This window comes from Varanus komodoensis, unplaced genomic scaffold (genome assembly GCF_004798865.1).
Source record: "Varanus komodoensis strain SLA01 unplaced genomic scaffold, ASM479886v1 scaffold34_3, whole genome shotgun sequence".
NCBI lineage: Eukaryota > Metazoa > Chordata > Lepidosauria > Squamata > Varanidae > Varanus > Varanus komodoensis.
In genome coordinates this window covers 1,261,139-1,280,173 of record NW_025335855.1, presented here as the reverse complement: position 1 = coordinate 1,280,173, position 19,035 = coordinate 1,261,139, and the positions used below count along the sequence as shown (strand labels likewise).

At 65.0% G+C, this 19,035-nt stretch overlaps 1 protein-coding gene across 6 annotated transcripts in view; it reads right to left on the bottom strand.

Annotated features, from left to right (window-relative positions):
• Nucleotides 1-452: 452 nt before the first annotated feature.
• The window catches only part of LOC123027997 (phosphodiesterase 4D interacting protein), a 63,017-nt gene continuing 44,434 nt past the window's right edge, over nucleotides 453-19,035 (bottom strand). For 3 of the 6 annotated variants that reach the window (XM_044439400.1, XM_044439394.1, XM_044439396.1), the window contains 19 exons: nucleotides 16,415-16,530; nucleotides 16,008-16,186; nucleotides 14,918-15,257; nucleotides 14,717-14,825; nucleotides 14,141-14,257; nucleotides 13,629-14,052; nucleotides 12,921-13,186; nucleotides 12,285-12,336; nucleotides 11,783-12,015; nucleotides 11,051-11,206; nucleotides 8,832-9,026; nucleotides 6,527-6,658; nucleotides 5,228-5,411; nucleotides 4,766-4,890; nucleotides 3,284-3,459; nucleotides 2,719-2,838; nucleotides 2,348-2,447; nucleotides 1,739-1,785; nucleotides 453-910 (listed from right to left, as the gene is read on the bottom strand). In XM_044439400.1, coding sequence (XP_044295335.1) covers nucleotides 869-910; nucleotides 1,739-1,785; nucleotides 2,348-2,447; nucleotides 2,719-2,838; nucleotides 3,284-3,459; nucleotides 4,766-4,890; nucleotides 5,228-5,411; nucleotides 6,527-6,658; nucleotides 8,832-9,026; nucleotides 11,051-11,206; nucleotides 11,783-12,015; nucleotides 12,285-12,336; nucleotides 12,921-13,186; nucleotides 13,629-14,052; nucleotides 14,141-14,257; nucleotides 14,717-14,825; nucleotides 14,918-15,257; nucleotides 16,008-16,186; nucleotides 16,415-16,530 — 3,113 coding nt within the window. In that variant the 3' untranslated portion in view covers nucleotides 453-868. Of the gene's footprint in view, nucleotides 911-1,738; nucleotides 1,786-2,347; nucleotides 2,448-2,718; nucleotides 2,839-3,283; nucleotides 3,460-4,765; nucleotides 4,891-5,227; nucleotides 5,412-6,526; nucleotides 6,659-7,034; nucleotides 7,297-8,831; nucleotides 9,027-11,050; nucleotides 11,207-11,782; nucleotides 12,016-12,284; nucleotides 12,337-12,920; nucleotides 13,187-13,628; nucleotides 14,053-14,140; nucleotides 14,258-14,716; nucleotides 14,826-14,917; nucleotides 15,258-16,007; nucleotides 16,187-16,414; nucleotides 16,531-19,035 lie in introns of those variants that run through there. The other 3 variants (XM_044439399.1, XM_044439397.1, XM_044439398.1) reach the window with 3 other exon arrangements.

Below are 19,035 nucleotides of genomic sequence, written 5' to 3'. Positions count from 1 at the left end.
AGGCTTGGCTGCGACGTGTGCGTTTTCCAGACGTTGCGCACCACAGCCGTTGCCCCCTTCACGCACCGGGTCATCTCCGGCAGCCTGTGCAGACCTGAAGCGGCACTGCGTGGCTTGTCCCCCACCCCCCCAACATGCGCACACCGTGGGGGTTGAGAAAAATCTATCAGGCACTCACGTAAAAGAAGGGGGGAGTTTAATTCTTTTTGGAAAAACTGGCAAGCTGCTGGCAGGGGCTCTGCGCTTCCCTGACGGCTGCAGCTCCACTCCAGGCAAACGTTGTGGCCTTCCAGCCCCCACCCCGTCAGTCACAGGACGAGCTGCAGGGCAGCTGCTCAGAAAAGAAGCTGGGGGGGGGGGGGCCCCCCTAAGAGGCAACTTCAAAAAATAAAACCCCCGGGGCCCCGCGGCCCCCCCCCCCCCCGCCCCGTCCAGCGCAATCCCGCTTGTGGAGCACCCGTCGAGGGCGCGCCCTCCACCACGAGGGACGTGTCGCCTGGGCACACGTGCGGCTCCAGGGCGGTCATGGAGTAAGAGGACCGGACGGCATGAGTGGAGGTGCCCACCGGAACGGCCTTCCCTCTGGCAGTGCCGCGCACGGGGGATCGGGCTGGCTTCGCATATCGCACTGGCAGCTGGAGCATTTTCGGCATCTCCCAGCCGGGCATCTGGCAGCCGGCAGGCCCCTCCGAGCACGCGGTGGAGGCGGCTGAGCGGGTCCCTTCGTTCCGTGGGTCTCACATGGAAGCCGCTGGCGCCCACAGCCAAGGGGGGTCGGGCCTCCACGGAGCACAGGGTCTGGCCTTTGCTCCCGGCGTCTTCCTCCTCCTGATGCCCTGTGAGCATCCCAGCTCACGCCCAAACGCAGTCACACGATGGAGGAGACGATCGCCGGCTGCTGGGACACCCCCTGTGGCAACCGCGAAAGCCAAGTGGTCAGGGGAGCCCTCCGACTCCTGGCCCCAACGGTCGAGCCGGGCCATGAAAGGCGGTCTGGGGACCGGAGGACGCGCCTCCCGCTCGCACGAGGCCTCAGGGCTGAACAACTCCCACTGGCAGCCCTGGGGGCAGCAGTGCCCCCAGAGTGCAGCCTAAGCAGGGGAGGGGCTCAAGGCGGCCAGGGCTGGGGCCACCCCCCCCCCGGGCCAATGGCCAGCATGGCAACAAGTTCCTGGTCATAAACCACGGCCAGCCACAGGGGGATCCAACGGGAGCCGGAGGGCGCCCCCAGCACAGAAGGGCAGGAAGCGCACTGCATTCCGGGAACAAGAACTTGGGTGTCGGCCGCTTCACCCCACAAACCAGGCCTGGGCACCGATGCAGAGGAATCGACGCCTGGCCCAGAAAGAGGGGTGGCAGGCATGCCTCTGGGGCAGGCCCCACGGTTCTCTTCACCCGCTGAATGGGCAGAATGCCGTGAACGCCCTGCTGGATCGGGATCGGGGCCTGTTCGCCCCCCCCACAGCTGCTCATGACAAGCCCTCCAGAAGGGGCTCATGCGAGAGCGCCTTGCGCAGGCTCCCGCTGCGTGCAGGCAGGCAGGCAGCCTCCGATCCTGGGGCCGCACGGAGCCCCCGGCCCATCAGCCCCCGGAGCTGCCCGCCCAGGGATGTGTCCAGGTCCCTCGCACAGCCCTCCGTGGTGGCCGTCGTGACAACTTGGTGCCACGAGCCCCGGCTTGCCCCAGGACACGTCCCTGCGCCACGGCTGCGCTCAGCGGGGGGGGGGGCGCATTTACCTCCAGGTTTGTCCTCGCTCTCCTCAGCACGTCATGCGTCCGGGTCACTGCAAAAGAACAGTCACTGCCCTGAGGAGCGGCAGGACCATGCGCCTGGCCTCCTGCGGCTCCATGCGCGGCAAGGTGGAGACGGCCGGCAGGTTCGGCGTGCCTGCTGCCGAGGCCGGGCCCTTGCACCCTCGGCAGCCCCAGGCCCGGCCCCGCTCGGAGTGCCACCACCTGCTCCGCAAAACGCGGGGGCCCCTCGATGGCGGGGGTGCTCCCGGCCTCCTGGCTGCACAGCCATTCCCCCTCCCCCACCCCCTTTACAGCTGTGAAAATGAGCACTTTAAAACACGTGCTGCTTTCTCAAGCTAAGCACACGTTTCTCCCACTCGAGGAAATGCACACACTCCTGGCCGGAGGTGCGGACAAGGCGAGTGCGCTTCCAGGTGCGGAGGAGCCCAGCGAGCGCTGGCAGTGTGCTTCTGCCCGTCCTAGAAGAGGGAGGAGGCTTCCGCCCCATGTGGAAGGCGCCCACTGTGGGTGTCGTGGCCGGGCCTGCGCGCCACTGTGGGACCGGCAGTTCAGCCCAGTGCCCCCCCGCTTGGCCGACAGGGCGCCACTTACGGTGAGCGAGGAGAAAGCTCTCCATGCTCTTCTGCACTTGGCTGGCACTGTGCAGGCGGTTCTCTTGCTCAACCACCTTGGCTTTGAGCAGCTGCATCTCCTGCAGGGGAGAGAAGATCCGGGAGAAGAGGGTTTTCTAGCGCCACGGATGGTAACGTGGAGGACAAAGGGGCTCCCCTTCCATGACCGCTGCACTCACAGCAGAAAGACTGTGGGAAGGGAAAACCAGCTTTGCCAGCTCTGAAAGGGAGCAGAGTGCCCAACAGTCCCCCCCTCCCCAGGCATTTAAAATGGGAGGGGAGCCTTCTTCTGTGGGGGGGAGAGGAGGGGGCTGGCGGGGGCAGGAAGGGGCTGCTCAGCATCTGCCGTACTCGAGACGTGGGGAGGGCTCCTCTCCAGAACGCAGCGAGCAGGGAGGCAGCTGTCTCCAGGATCCGGTGCAAAGCGCAAGTGCTGGCAAGCAGCTCCGCAAGGCGCTCGTGGCAAAACACCTGCAGGGACAGAGGGTGCTCTGTCGCGAGGAGGCCAGTGGCTCTCCCCGGACGCCCGTGCCGTGCCCCAGGGACCCTTCCCAGGGGGCGCGTTCCCGAGGGGGCGAAGGAGCAGGCTCAGCCCTTTGCTTCGCTGCAACCCAAGTTCCAGGCGGGGGCACCCGGCATCTCCGGGAGGTGCCCCCAGGACAGAGCCCCGCACAATGCTCCCCTGCAGCATCGCCGTCTGCACCCCCTGGCGGCATTGTGGGGCTGCACCCTGTGTGGAAGGAGGTTGCCAGCCACACGGCCCTCGCTTGCTAGCGGCACGGGCCTCCTTCCAGTCCGGCCTGTGTTGAAGAGTGGCTGAGCAGGAGAGGAAGCCCAAGAGTACCAGAGGGACAGATTCTGCTGGGTTTCATCCTGCCCCCAATGCTGCCCCACAGCCACCCGCTTCTCGGGCTACCTGGCTGCCCTGTGGTTCCAGGCAAGGCTGCAGGAGAGAGGCCATCTTGTGGGTCAGAGTCTTGCCCTCCAGGATCTGCCGCTGCAGGTTGCTATAGTCCTCGAGGCGGCCTGTGACGAGGGCGCCCCACCGATGGCCGTCATCTGCCAGCTCCAGGTTCTCCTGCGCAGAAGCCCCTGCGAAGACAGCCCCCGTGAGCCCCTCCCGCCAGGGACGCACCCAAGCGGGGCCCACAGCATCCCCACAGCACTGCGGCTCCTGTGCATGGGGCCAGCTTCGACCCTGCTCAACTCCCCGCCTCCCCTGTCTGGGCTCGCTTGTGACTGCTGTGACAGTCGCAAGGGTCCACGAGGGACTGGCCTTGGCTGCTGCTTGTGTGTGAGTGCAGGGCCACAAGGTTGGTGGCCGGTTTGCAGGGGATGCCGTACGAGGCGAGACTGAGGGCACTGGGTCTCTTCAGCCTGGAGAAGAGGAGACTCAGAGGGGGTCTGTTGGCGACATGCAGGTATGTGAGGGGGTGTCACACGGAGGTGGGGACAGACCTGTTCCCCCCTGCAGAGGAAGGCAGGACGCGCTCCAACAGAGCCAAGCTCAGGGAGCCAAGGTTCCATTTGGATGCCAGGAAGCACTTCCTGACAGTCAGGACCCCGAGGGCATGGAATGGGCTTCCCCGGGAGGTGGCTGAGGCCCCATCGGAGAGGGCGTTCAAGGACAGGCTGGACGTCCACATGGTGGGCATGTCGTGAGCGGAGCCAGCTGGAGTGGGGGTCAGACTAGATGGCCTGGGAGGTCCTTTCTGACTCGCTCTGTTTCTATGTTTCTTGCAAGCGCAAGCTTTTCTTGCCCTGCTCCAAATGGGGCGACAGCTGTGGGCAGAAGCAGTCAGGACAGCAGGGGGGGCACAGCTCAGCCCCGGGAGGAGGAGCCCTCCGTGCTGGTCGAGAAAGTGGGGGCTGCTACCCCACGGTACCCAAGATGGGTCCGTTCAGCAGGAGGCCTTCGGTGGTCCGTGAACAGTGGCGGGGACTCACAAAATCCCAGAACAGCAGGGATGGGGGGCCAGAAGGCCCTCGGGGGCACCCGCTCTGGCCATCATGCCACACCATCCCACACAGAGGGCCGTCCAGGTTCGCCTTGACTGTCGCCAGGGTGGGAGCGCCCACCGCCTCTCTGGGCAGCCAGATCCATGGTCACACCGCTCTGGCAGTGGGGAGGCCCTGCAGGGCCCCGGAGAGCCGCCCCCCCGGGGTCCTCCACCTGAGCCTGCGAGCGGCTGCCAGCCCTGCCCGAGGAAGCCATGGCAGGAGCGCAGCAGGCATGAGGCTGGAGGCGCCTGCCGTCCGCTGCAGAAGGGTGCAGGGAGCTGCACCGGCCTGGCCCGTTCACTGCGCCTCTTTCAGGAGGAGGAGGAGGAGGAGGAGGAGGAGGAGGAGGGAACTCCGCATGCGGCAGCTCAAGGGGGAGGGCGGGGGCAGCACGCACCTGAGTCCGCCTGCTGCTGGCGGCCACTGAGCCCTTTGTGGACACGCAGTTCTGCCTCCAAGGCTTTGAAGAGCAGTCGGTTTTCCATGCACTCCTGCTGCAGCAGCATCACTCGGTGCTGAAGCCTGCGAGAAGGACCACGGAAACGACCCCCCACCCGCCAGCTCCGTGAGCAAATGCCTCGGGGCCCGAGTGGACGGGGCAGCGGGAGCCAAGCCACCTCCCGGGACAAGGGCCAGGCGAGTCCTGTCTTCTGGCCGCAGGTACCCATCTCTCAAAAGTGCCGTTAGCGTTTCTTGCGAGCGGCCCTTGGAAACGCCGGAGGAAGCACTTCCCTCCTCGCCAGTACCGAAGAATCCCACCCCACCCGGCGAAAGCTCTCTGGGCATGGGTGCCCGGGGACAGGGAGACGCTCGGCCTGCCCGCGCTGCACCCCCATTTCAGAGCTGCTGCCTGGCCCACCTGGAGTTGTTCGCCTGCAGAGCCCAGAACGCCTCCTGGAGTGGCGCCAGGCCTGCCCGCGGCTCGTCCTGGCCCCCTCGCTGTGGCTGTGGCTGTGGCTGTGCCGCTCGCCCCTGCCCAGGCTCCACCTCGCCCCTGCGCATTTCCGGGGGTCCCGGCAGCGGTTTCTGCAGGTGCTCCAGCTCTACGAGTGCAAAGAGCTCGTCAGGGCCACTCTTGCACGGGGCACGTGCAGAGAGCCTGCTCCTGGCCTCCCGGGAGCTCTCCAGGAGAAGCACACTCAGAAGCCTTCTGCAGCTGCGCTCCGGGCCTCCAAGAGCACACCCCATTTCTGAAGTGGTGGGGGACAGACAGGCCTGACCCTCAAGCAACTGCAAGGCAGGCTGTGAGGATGGTGCTGGTGCCCGGCTCCCTTCCTGCCCCGCCGGGGCTTCCACTCCCCTCCGCCTGCCAGAGGCAGCTGGGGGAGGCCTGGGGCAGCTCCAGGGGCTCCTTCCCACCAGACCAGGCCCAGAGCCCAGCAGCTGGACTGGGAGCCCCTGGGGGACTGCCGTGCCATCCACCCCCCTGGGCTGTGCTCTGGTGTAGAGCCCGGCTCATGCCCAAGCACTTCAGGGCCTGCGCCTCCCCAGGTGCCTGGGAGCCAGGAGACCCCAGCAGAGCCTGCAGGCCTGGGAAGAAACTGTGGCAAGCGGCCCGGGGGCTGCCTGACCTCTGGGGAAGGCCGAGCTTGTGCAGATCTTTGATTCCGGGAGGCCTGGGGCTGGGAGCGGAAGGGGCGCTTGCTGCCACGTGCTGCAGGGGCGCCGCTGAGCAGCCGGTTCTGTGCGCCCCCCTCCCTCGGCGCCCGCTACCTGACAGGCATGCCACGGCACCGCGGAGCTGGCTCATGCATTTTGGGGTTACCCTTGTTCCGTGATGCGCCCTGGGAGCCTCCCGAGCCCAGGAGTGAGCAGGGTCAGGGCTGCCTCCCCCGCAGAGGGCCCGCCAACGCTGAGCTCGGGGGGGCTTTGCCAAGGGGGTGGAAGGAGGGGCGCCACTTCCTGCAAGCTGCTTTGCACGTGGGCGTCAGAGTCGGGGAAGAAACTGAGCGGCACCGCTGCGCGCTTGGGAGCCCCTGCACGCTCCTGAGCTTTCCTTTCCGCCATGAGATGAACGCGGGGCTGAAACAACGTGGTTCTGCGAGGTGGGGCTCTTCCCCGTCAGCGGCATCCTTCGGAGGCAGGCGTTGCTTTGCAGTGCAGCGACGAGGTCTTGCCCCACGGCCCCCCTGCTTGCCACAGAGGCCCCTTCTCTTACCGCCACTCCTTGCCCCCGCGGCCAAGCGCGCCTCCATCTGCTCCCGCAGGCGGTCGTTGGTGTGGATGGTCTCCTGCAGGCGCTGGTGCAGGATCCGCATCTCGGACAGGTGCTCCTCCAGCAAATCGGAGCCTGCGTCCAGCCAAGAGGAAACGTTCAGGCAGATGGAGGGGGCAGGGGGTGTCAATGGGCTGCCTGGTCAGGCGCAGCAGAGGCTCCCTGGCTCCAGAGGGAGGCGGGGTGGGGCTGGGCACACACACACTCATGCGAGCACCACCACGCTGCCCTCCGTGGCCTGGCACGGGGACCCAACATGGCGCCTCTGCGCAGAGCGCTGGCCGTGGGGACAAGGGGCGCCAGGCGGGGCCCAGGGGCAGCCTTCCAGCAGGCCAAGCTGGCCCTGGGCCTCAGAGGACTCCGAGGGGTTGCCTTGCTGAGGCCAAACGGCGAGTCGGCCGGCCCCTGTGGGACCCCCACCCCACAAAGGCGGCCAGCCACAAGGCCTTACCAGGCAGGTTCTGGCTGGAGCGCAGGGCTGCAGAGCCCGCCGGGCACGTTCCCCCGGAAGACGGCTGCTCCCATGGCTGTCTGGGCAGAGGCAGGCGCCAGGCGGTCCCACTGCCCCCCCGCCGTCCCCCCGGCCGCCATCTTCCATGCGTCCTGGGGGGCAGGATGGCCCGCTAGGCGGCCACGCTCCGAGGAGACAGCAGGGCTGCCCACAGAGAGGAGCCCCTCTGCCCTTGCTGGCGACAGGGAGGGGAGCCGCACACCTAGGAGGGGAGAGCTCGGTCAGAGGGGGAGGGCTGGACCTGTGCCCAGGCCTGCGGCTGCGCCCTGCCGGGGATGAGGGAGCCTCCTGACTCCTGAACAGGTCGCACAACATGAAAGCACCACAGAGGACGCCACGGGGTGAGGAGCGGGCCTCCCCTCCACAGAGAGAGCTCCTGCGGGGTGACTTCCATGCCTCCTACCCCACTGTGCCCAGAAAACAAACCGCTCTGCCGCACCTGAAGAGGTGGCCGCCGGCCCTCTTCCTCCCCCCGGTGGGACTTGGCCAGGTTTTAGGGAAGCCCCGCTGCGCCACAGGCTTGACCCCGGGATGTGGGACCAGGCCAGCCTCGCTGGACCGCAGCAAGAGCAGAGGTGGTGCGGAGAGCAAGCTGCGCCTCGACACTGTGAGCCCCTTCTTTCAGCCAGACATTTGTGATGGCAAAGTAAGATGGCCAGGTGGTCAAGTCAGACGTGAATTTCAGAGGCAGGACTTGGCCTGAATTCCCTGTGCAAGTTCTTAAAAAGCAGCCAGAAGGAGTGGGAATAAAACTTGCCTCACCCCTGCCCTCCCGCTGATTAAAATACCCCCTTCCAACAGCTCATCTCCCCGAAAAGGGGTCATTTCAGTCAGGAAAACGGCCTGGGGCAGAAAGGAAAGGGCGGCCGCCCACCCTCGGATCCCCTGCCAGTCACCTTGCACAAGGAGTGGGAATTCCGGTGACGGGCAGCACGGCCCGGAAGGGAAGGCAGCCGTGGAACTTCGGGCGTGATTGGGAGTGCCGGGTTTGCCCACACGGGCAGCTCCCCTGCCTAGCAGGACAGTGAGCAGCCCCCCTTTGCCTGGGGTGCGGCACCCCCTCCTGGCGAGCCTGCAGGGCTTGGCTCTCCCTGGCAGGGAGGGGTGGCCGGCCCCAGATGCTCCCCCAGCACACGGGCTGCAGAAGGGGCTGCTGAAGCGAGGGGGCAGAGTGACCAGAGCCCCTGCCCCGGCATCCCGTCACGTGTGGCCATTCCTTCCCCTCCAAAGTACGATCAGGTACTTTGCGCCTGCAAGGGCAGCAAGACCCTGACGCCTTTGAGCATCTTCCTCTAGCCGTTCGCCCTCTTGCTGAAACACATTGCCTGCGGCAGCCACGAGGGCGGCACGTGGCTCAGCCGGGAAGAGCGTGGCACCGAGCCCCGTCCCAAGCCAAAGCCTTCCAGGCGCTCCCAGCTGCGCTTCTGGGCGCCTGACTCTCCGTGATCCACCTGCTTGATCTGGACCGCAAACAGCAGACCAGCAGAACCCGGACAGGTGAATGTGGAAGGGGCCCAACTCTCACTGAGCCCACGCGGAATTGCGCCCGTCCCCGAGTCCCGCTGCTGCTGGCTGCCTTTGGATGACCAAGGGAGAAGCCAGCAGCGGAGCCCCTGCCCTGGGAGGAGGCCAGTGCCGCTGCCCCGAGCCGGGACAGGCCAGCCACGCAGAGGCCGCTGGTCACGCCACGCCGAGGCACCTGCCGCATACGGCGGGGGAGCCACCCGAAGCGCTCACCTTCTCCCAGCTGCTTCTGCAGCACCTGCAGCTCCTGCTGGGCCTCAGCCAGCGCGAAGAAGGGCGTCCTGCAGCCACCCAGCAGGGGATCCAGGGCTGGAAGGGGAGGCCCCGAAGGCCTGGGGGAGCAGAGCCCCGAGTCCAGGGGTGCCCGAGAGAAGCCGGCCGGTAGGGATGGCAGACCGGGATGAAAGCCTAGGCAAAGGAAAGGAAAGGCAAGGAAAGGCAAGGCAGAGGTGGCTGGGTAAACTGGCAGCTCCCAGACAAGCCGGGCCTCTCTCCAAAGCTGCCCTCTGTGGCCTGGTGCAGCGAACCTCTGCAGGGAGCCCTCCGCCTAGCGGTTGCGTGCGCAAAGAGCTGTGACATCACAGCAACCTCTTTGGGCAGAGAAGAGGGGCTGTGGCTTGTGAGCATGGAACGGCCCACGCGGATGACCAGCAGCTTCCTGAAGGGCTCGGGCGGCCTCTTCCCCACTTCTGCCCTGGAGGCATGAAGGCAGCATCCCCGCGCAGCCGTCGGGGCCCGCGCTTCTTTCCCACAGTGGGACCAGAAGCCTTCTCACCTGCAGTGAGCCCCCAGGCAGGCCTGTCTGCCATGCGCCCCAGCGCAGCCTCCCCGGGCAGTGGGGGCCCAGGCCAAGCGGCAACCCTGCAACTCCCACGCTAATTTAGGGCCAGGGCCAGGGTGCAGGGCCTCCCTCTTCTCCAGAAAGTCCCGTGCCCCAGGGACTTCTTCCAGAGGAAGGTGTCTGTGTCTCTGGGGCCGATCCTGTTTAATCTTTTCATTAACAACATGGAAGAAGGGGTGAACAGGCTGCTGATCAAATTCGCAGATGACACTAAAACTGGGGCAGTGGTCACAACTGAGGAGCAGGTTCTCCAGATCCAAAAGGATCTGAGCAGGCTATGGAAGTGGGCAGGAGACAACAGGATGGCGTTCCATGTGGATAAGTGCAAGGTCTTGCACTTGGGGCATAGGAATGAGTGTCATTAGTACAGGTTAGGGGACAAGTGGCTGGAGAGCAGCACTTGTGAAAGGGACCTCGGGATGCTGGTTGACTGCAGGCTGAACATGAGTCAGCCGTGTGACGCGGTGGCCAAGAGGGCGAACACCACCCTTGGTTGCAGAGCCAGAAGTGTGGCTTCTAGAACAAGAGAGGTATTACTAACACGCTATATGACTCTGGTGAGCCCGCAACTGGAGTACTGTGCTCAGTTCTGGGTTCCACATAACAGGAAGGATATAGCCAGGTTAGCGTCAGTGCAGCGTAGGGCCACAAGGATGGATGGCAGGGAAAGCCGTATGAGGCAAGACTGAGAGAACTGGGTCTTTTCAGTCTGGAGACTCAGAGGGGATCTGTTGGCAACATATAGGTTACGTGAGGGGGTGTCACAGGGAGGTAGGTAGAGACGTGTTCTCCTCTGCAAAGGAAAACAGGGCGCACTCCAACAGAGCCAAGCTCAGGGAACCAAGGTTCCATTTGGATGGCAGGAAGTACTCCTGACAGTTAGGACCCCGAGGGTGTGGAATGGGCTTCCCCGGGAGGTGGCTGAGGCCCCGTCGGAGAGGGCGTTCAAGGACAGGCTGGACATGCACATGGTGGGCATGTTGTGAGTGGAGCCAGCTGGAGCCAGGGGTCAGGCTAAATGGCCTGGGAGGCCCCTTCTGACTGGCTCTGTTTCTATGTTTCTAGCACTGGGTGAAAGCAAAACGTTTAGGAAATGGATCTGGGAAGAACTGCAGGACAGCGGGGGACCAGGCACAGGGGACCCCGCAAGGCAGCTCCTGCCCCTGCCTGGCACCTCCATCTCCAGGCGGCTGGAGGGCTGCCGCTGCCTGGAGGTGGCAGTGGCTTTGCGCTCCTTGCAGAGGCAGGACGCGTGAAGCTGCCCTTGCTCTCGCAGCTCCGGCTCCAGGCTGGAGAAGCCCTGAAGCACCCGCTGCCCCGTGTGCGGGGGGCGGAGTAGCCCACCAGATAGCCATTTTCGGCCTTTCCCAGTTCCTACGATGTGCCCACTTCCCACACTAATCCTCAGAGCACTGCCAGCAGTGAACGTAATTAACCGTATAAATGGAAAGCACATTAAAGGTGTGGAGGGAAAAGGAAAGAGGAAAGATCGGTGCCGCAGCGGAGTCTCTTGCAACCGCCCCCCCCCCCCAAAACACACACACACCAGCAGCTGCAGCTCACAGGCCTGCTCCCTGCCGCAGGTTCTTACCTCCGGCGGGCGGGCAGGTGATCCGCAAGGGGTGCTGGGGAGGCGGCTGAGCGCAGCTGCCCCGGGGGGCGTCTGCTGGGGCAGCTGCAGGGGATGGGGCAGCAAGAGTGGGGAGAGGCAGCGCTGCAGGGGCGTCGTCAGAAGGACTCCCAGGGTCTGAAAGAACAAGGACTGCTTGCACTGCTTCTGGCCACCGGTTTACGCTGGTTGGAACTGGTTCTCAGCATTTTTAGATTTTTATGCTGTGTGTTCTATTTTTGCTGCATTTTAAGGGTTCGTGTTTCTGTTCTGCCCAGAGACCTTTGGCTAAAGCAAGAAAGAGACAGGTGCCCGCCCGGAGTGGACACGCTTCACAGCCGCATGCTGGGAAGGGCAGCCAGGGAGGAGCAGCGGCCGGGGTGGATACCCCACCCTGGAAGAGAAGCTCTCCCAAAACCGGGAGAGGTGGCGGGGGCGGAGGGGACCGTGACCACATTTTCTTTATTCGCCTGTTTCCTCACTCTGTCCACGCCAAGGTGCCCCCTGGACGGCCCAGTAGAACCGCAGGGCTGGAGGGGCCGAAGGCCGTCAGGTCCGGCCCCTGCTCAGCGCAGGACTCCGGGCAAGGCCTCCCTGGCCCGGCTGCTTCCAGGATGTGGGTCGGAGGCTCCCCTGGGGCCCAGCCAAAGCACGGCTCCCGGGGCAAAAGCCCCCAGTGCCGCTCCCTCGTGGCGCAGCCCCTCCTGGCCGTACCTCTGTCCAGAAAGCGGCGCAGCCATCGGTCGCCGGGGTCCGCCGGGCAGAGGGGCTCGCTGGCGTCGTCCACATCGGAGCAGCTCTCCAGGCCGCCAGAGGCGAAGGAGGCGCTGCTGCCCGCACGGGGCGACTCGGAGGCTGTGGGACTGCTGCAGGGCGTCGTGGAGAGCGCCCCCTCAGCGGGGGGCTGCTGGGCACTCGGCGCCTTCCCCCGGAGCTCCTGGCTCAGCCTGCAGGGACAGTGCTCGGGAAGTGGCAGAGCACAGGGGTGGGGGCTGCTCTGCGCAGCTGTGGGTGCCACGTCATATGCACCCCACTTGCCTTGGGCTCCTGCAGGTCAGTGGCTCCCTCAAAGGGGCCCCCCACCGTGTGACAGAACCCCACCCCTGGAGGCAGGGCCCTGGGCGGACGGGGGCTACGTGTGCTCTGGGAGCGGGAGAGGCGCCCCCCCCCCGCCATCCTGCCATAGGGAGGCTGCTCCAGAATCGGCCACTCTTACCTCCGAACAAGCCCCTCCTGGTCCGCTTTGCCCTCCGTGGGCGACTCATTCCCTGCGAAAGAGCATCGGAAAAGGAGGGCGAGGTGGGGATGCGGCAGCCTGCTTCCCCGGCGGCAGTTTTACAAGCCCCCACACCCCCCGGCTGGTGGCACAGGCTTCCTCTAGCCTTGTCCACGCAGCTGCTGGCTGTTCCCCATCTGGTTCTGGAAAAGCTTGGCTGCATGGCCAGCTCTGCTCCAGTCGACCCGCAGAAGGGTCTCCGAAGGCATCGCCCGGGGAGCACGATCCCCAGCTAAGCCCCTGGCCAAAGCTTCCGCTACCAGCACGCAACGCGCTCGGCCACAGGGGTGTCCCCGCACTGCGCACCACCCAGCCCTGCTTCAGACAGCCCGTCACAACTGCCCGGCCGCAGCGCCACTGGAGGCTGCACAGAACCAGCCGCCATCACACTGGTGCAGCGTGGATATTGGAACAGCTTATTCCTGCTTTCTGAACACTTTCTGGGGAGCAGCAGCAGGTGGGGGCAGAAAATCTGAAACCCTCTGGCAAGCTACACATGGAAACCCTGCAAGAGGAAAGAGTCGGTGTGCTTCACGGCCACTCCCCTTGCCAAGATACCGAAATAAACCCTCTCACGTGCGCTTGGGCCATCCCCGGGGGGCTCACGCGCGCTCAGCTTCCGGGCCAAGCGTCCTGCCAGCCGGCTGCCCTGGGCCAGCTGCTCGCGGAAGCTCTGCCCCAGAAAGCAGTCAATGTCGTTGCCTCGCAGCAGCTCCTCGAAGGACTTGACAGCGTCCCGGAAGCACTGGCTCAGCAGGCGGCAGGCCCCCTGGCCCTCCCGCATCACCTGGCGCAGGTGGGAGAGCTCCCGAGCCTGGGCTTGGACCAGCGAGTCGTATTTCCTGCGGAGCAGACAGCAAAACTTGGCGGGCGACGCACCACGGAGACAGCAGGGAGGGAGATGCTGGGTGTCCTGGCACCGCGTGGCCACTGGCCCGGGATCATCGTTGCCCTTGGCGAACTCCGAAGAGGCCCTGGGAGGGCCGGGCGCATCCAGCCCCCCCGGCGCCGAAGGGACTGCCTCAGGCTCACAGGCTGCTCCACCATGCCGGCCTCACACAGCGCATTGGCTGCTTGCGCGCCCTTGGCGCCTGGGGGCCTGGCGAGAGCAGCCCGCGATGCGAGCCTGTGGCCTGGGGTTTGCGCGAGGTCCCCCAGGGAAGGGGGGCCGCCGTGACACTCCCGTTGCGGAGGGCAATTGGAGGAGGACGCGGACCACCTGGCACACGGCGCAGGCCCCCAGGTCGGCCCCCTCCCGCCATTTGGCCCTCGCTTCCTTCCTACCCCAGGGATGCTGCAGGGGGCAGTGCCTCCGGCCGCAGCAGCTTCGGCTTGGCCTCGGCCAGGTGGGCCTCGAGCTGGGACACCCTCCGGATGAGCCCCGCCAGGTCCTTGTCGGTGGCTCCGACGGAGCCCAGGCTGTCCGAGTGCCAGCCCTCGTCCTCGTCCGTCACGCTCTGGCACGGGGAGCTGCCCAGGGCTCCCGCCCGCTTCAGCGGCAGCAGGGCCTCAGGTCCAGAGCACACGTGGCCCCGCAGGGCCTGGATGATGCCGCGCGAGTGCCGCAGCTGCGCCTGGAGGGCCTGGACGTGCTGGCGGAGAAGAGCCGCGTCGCCGCACCGGCTGCAGTCCCAATCCGCATGGCGACACGGAGCGAAGCCCAGCAGCCGCTTCCAATTCCCGGCCTCCACCTCACGCGCGTCGCACTCTGGGGAAAAGACCCCCCCCGTCAGGTGTTAGGCCGGCGTGCGCGCGATTCGGGGCCACAGCACACCCTTCCTCGGAACCCCACGTACCGGGGCTGGTGGCCTCCTCCCGTTCCGCCTCGTTTTCGCTTCTCCCGCAGGTCTCATAGCCCAGGTCCTGGAGATCCACTTGGATCTGCTTGCTGACCCACTGCGCCTCGGCCTCCCCTGGACAAGGAAAGCAGCTGTGGGGGCCTGCCCCATGGCCCTCCAGCCACAGGCAGCCGGCGCCCCAAGGACCCGCCCTCCCGGGCACCGCACGCCTCCAGGGCCAGCCAGCAAAGGGGAGCCTGGCCGCAGAGGCGGGCGAGAGGCGGGCAGAGGCGGCACGTCATCGGGCACGTTCCCGCAGCACAGACGGGTCCGCTCCCCCGTGTGGGAGAAAGGGGCACGTGGCATGGAGGAGGTGGGAGCGCCGCCCTGCGTGGGCTCTGCCCTCGCAGCCCCTTTTCTCCTCCACCTCCCCTGGCAAGGCAGAAGGGTCACAGGGCCTCTCCGGAATGGGAAACCGTCCCGTGATACAGAGGAGGGCCGTCGGGGCACTGGCGGTGATGCTCAGGGGCACTGCGGGGGCACGGACACGTGGGCCCAGCCCAGCCAAGGCCAGGGCTGGCCACGAGTACTTACTTCGTAGGGCCGGGCTGGGGGTCTCTGTGCCCGGGAGCTGGCCACGGAGCTTCTGGCACCGCTCCCAAGCGCCACCCGCACAACCGCCGCCGCCTCCCAGCGGGTCGGCCTGCAAGAGGAGGGCATGCCTGTCACGCCCCGGCCCCAGGGCACCTTCGCGAAGCGACGCTGCCGCTGCCCTGCCGGCCAGCCAAGAGTTACCTGGGCTGCCGCCGGGCTGTGGGACGGGCTGCCACCCGCCTGCCGCGGTGGAGGGGCGCTGTCGCGGGGATGTCCCTGGCCAGGGCACCGCTGGCCCCCCTGTGGCTGCCGCGGGCCGACGAGGCCGTCCCCGCCTGGGCCACTCAGGGCCAGCTGCCCCTGCAGGAGGCCGATGACGACCTCGGAGGCGCGCAGCTTCTCTTGCAGCTTCTGGACTTCCAGGCTCCGGTCCTCCGCCTCGTCCTTCTCCTCATCGTTCTCCCAGCCCTCTGACGACGTGGCTTCTCCCACTTGCTCCTTGAGCTCTGCATTCTCCAGGCACAGGCTCAGCAGGGCCTTCCTGGGGGACGGGGCAGCACCCGGGTGAGGGCTGGGCGACTGCCAGGCCCCCCGCCGATCAGCCCCGGCCAAGGAGGCACTTTCGGCCCTGTGCTGCTGAGGGGGCCCTCCGCGCACTCAAGGGGCCCGGAAGGGCTTGTGGGGGAGGAAAGTGGGGGCACGAGGGGCAGAGGCTCGCTCACGGCCACACCAAGCGGCCGCAGCCCTGGAGGCGGCAGGAGAGGCCGGGTCTGCCAGCAGCACTGCAGCCTCGCACCTCCGTGGAGACCCTGGCCGCTTCCTGCCCGGCTGCTGGTGCCCTGAGCAACATGGTGCCGGAGGAGCTCCGGACTGCGCCCCGAGTGCCGCTCCAGCGCTTCGGGGGGCCTGCAGCAGCACTTGCCTAGCTGGAGTGACGGGGGTGCTGCTGCTGCTCCTACCCCTGAGTCTGTCGCCTGGAAGGGGGTCGCTTGACAAGCCCGAGGTGGCCACTGAAGCCCACCACAAGCTGTGGCCCTAAGGGTGGCTCACAAGCACAGAGGCCGGGCGACTATGCCTGGGCGGGTGCCCGTGACACACAGGCCCCAGCGAACGGCCAGGGACTTGCCGTGCCTTGTGAACCTCGACTCTGCGCCCCCCCGGGACTGGCAGCCACTCTTACCAATCGTGGACCGCCCCCTCGCCATAGGGGTGCCTGACTCCACACTTGGGCTACCCGGAGAAGACGGGGGGCGGGGTGCCGGCAGGACTCGCCCCGGCCCGCCCGGCTTACCTGAGCTGAGCCACGGAGGCGAAGCCCGCCTCCTGCACCTGCCCCTTGATGGCCTGCAGCTCCCCCTCCAGGGTCGCCTTCTGCTCCCCGACCCGCTGGAGCGCCGCCTTCGCGCAGAGCAGCTCCACGCGCAGGCTGCTCTCCCTGCCCGCGCCGGGCGCGTCCGCCGCCTCGGCACCCTGCAACGCACGACCGGCACGCGTGGGCAGGCCGTCCCGTCCCCGCGGCCGCCAGCAGGCTGGCCAGCACAGCGCCGGCGCACCTGGCATGGCACGGCGGCCCGGATGCAAGGAGCACCCGCGCCCGCCCGCCCCGCCCACCTCTGGCCCGGGGTCCCTCGTGCCCGCCGCCCTGCCGGCAGCCTGCGACACCCCCGGCCTGCCCCCCTGCGCCTGCCCCCTCCTCACCTGCAGGCGGGGAGCGCCCCGCTGCGCCGCCGCCTCCTCGATGCTGTCGGAGAACTCGGTGCCGGCATCCTCATCCCCGTCCCCGTCCCCGTCCTCGTCCCCAGCCATGGACAGACCTGGAACGGGCCACGCCGCAGGGGCGGTCAGGGGCTTGGCCCTCGCTCGCCACGCGGCGGTGGCGGCAGCGATGTGACCCTGCTGCCGCCCCCCCCCCCCATGCCTGCGCCCGCTTTGCAGAGCATTGGCCTGGATGCTGCCCCAGGGGGATGCCGGGCCGCACCCTGCACTTTCCCTCCCCAACAGGGTGCCCTCCAGATGGCTTGAACTACAACCCCCAGCATTCTGGGCCGCTGGCCACACAAGCCAGGGCCTCGGGGAGTTTGAGGCCAAACCGGCTGGAAGGAACCCGACTGGGGAAGGCTGTGCTCTCCTGCGGAGCGCAAGCGTGACCTGGGGTCCTGCGGGGCTGGACCGGGGGCCTTCCTGGGCCTCCCAGCCCTGCGGAGGGAAGGGTGCCGCGTGACCGAGGGCAGGGCTGGCACCGGTGCCCGGCCACAGGGCTTCGGGTGCAGCGCCTGGCAGGCACGGCAGCGCAAGCCCTTCCTCGGGAGCGAAGGCAAGGCGCTCCGAGCGTCCGCACAGGGCCACCTGCACCGCGGGGAATCAGGCCGGAAAGCGACATTCACCTCTGGAATATGGAAAGCCTGCAAAGAGACCACCTTGCCAAATCCTTTTCTCTGTTTAAAAAAATGTTAAATTCTGCTTTACATAATTTAAACTTATATCTGTATAAAGACATATACAGTGGTACCTCGGCTCACGAACGCCTCATAAAAATTTTGACTCAGGTTGCGAACTCCGCATTGGGTGTGGGAAATGGCTGCTATCATGCTGGGGGTGGGGAGGCGGGGAGATGGCTGCAATTGGGCCCATCTTTCCTGCAGGAGCACAGCCGCGATCTCAGCCATCCCCCCCCCCCAGCACGAGCGTGCCCACGGTTGCGCCTGTCTCCCCCCACAAGCGCAACCGTTATTGCACCTGTCTCTCCCCCCCCCCCCAGCACACTGGGATGACGGGCGAGTGCAGGGATGCTGGGGGGGGGGGCAGGGAGGCGGCCGCGATCTTTGTTGTTTTTTGTCACTTTGCTTCACATTTTTCTGATTTTAAGAAAATGTATGTATGTATTTATTTATAACATTTTTATGCCACACCCATCGCAGAAGCCTTGGGGCGGCTTACAAAGAGAATACATAAACAAAGAATAGAATAACATTAACAATTTGGAGTATCTCGGCCATAATTTAAAACCACTAAATAAAACAACCAATTAACAATTAAAATATTGTTCAGATAAAAAGGTAAATAAATTAACCTTATTTACATTGACCCTTATGGGGAAATTTGACTTGGCTCACGACCAATTTGGGTCACGACCAGAGTCATGAACGGATTAAGTTTGTGAGCCAAGGTACCACTGTATAAAGATACATAAAAAAGAGAATTTCCTGTCTGTGCTTGCTTTTGACCATTTTTCCCAAAGGTGATTTCTGTTTCTTGAATCAACAGCCGCACTTGGGTGATTAAATGCAGCACAAACCTGTCCACTTGTCACAGTGTATTTGCATATCAAATAGGACAAAGTAAAAAAAAAAAGTCAGTGCCAGGCCTCCCCTGTCTAAAGCCAGCCTGCTCTTCCAGTAACAGCGCATTTCACTCTGCCCAGTACACTAATCTCTGCAAGAGAAACTTAACACATATTTTTACAGGTATCCCAATTAAACAGATAGGTCTGTAATTTCTGGGATCCTTATTTGGATAATGGAATTATACGAAGCTTTCAGCCCTCATGGTATGTCCTGTGTTATTTGCATGAATAAACAGGCTGGATAAGAGGCCTCTGTCAGTCTGTGTTCACCTGGAGGAGCTCCTGGCATAGAGTCCCGTCCCAGAGTTTGGCAGCTCCTCAAGGACTGTACGAAGGACTTGAAAGTGTGACCTGAGCCACAGCACCAGCCAGACCCTACCCTCCAGAAAGACGCTGATTTTTACAATCCCTGGCCTCCAGTTCCAGATCTGCCCACCTTTCAGCAGCAGAAAAAACTTCCTCAGCTGAGCTCAGGTTTGTATCGTCTCAGCCGAGGTGAAGCGGGAGACTGTAGTCTCTGCTCTCTAGAGTAACAGATGCCTTCTCCCCATCTGCTTTTGCAAATGCTTCCTGAGCTCTCTGCGCTCCATCTCAGACCATGGAGCTCTCCCATTCCTGGAATCGTTTGGTCCAGCCGCAGCTAAGAACGAGGGCCTGCTCTGGGAGAGGGTGGCAGCCTCAGTGTTTGGCTCAAGGGAAGGCTCTCCGCTTCCCCGCTCTCTTCCCAGACTCGAATTGAAGGGGGGGGCTGAGGGGCCCACTTGCTGCCACCTCCCTCTCCTCTCTGGCCCCGACTCCAGTCTCCCCACCAGCCCCTCATCTTCCTGGGTGATCAGTCTGAACTCCGACTGCAGAGCCAGCCGTGCTGTTCGTGCGCTTTCCTCGTGTTTGCTTTTCTACCATGAAAAGAACATACATTTTGCTTCGGCTGGGCAAAGGGTCAACAGCACCGCTCACCTCATGGGTGACGTAGGGG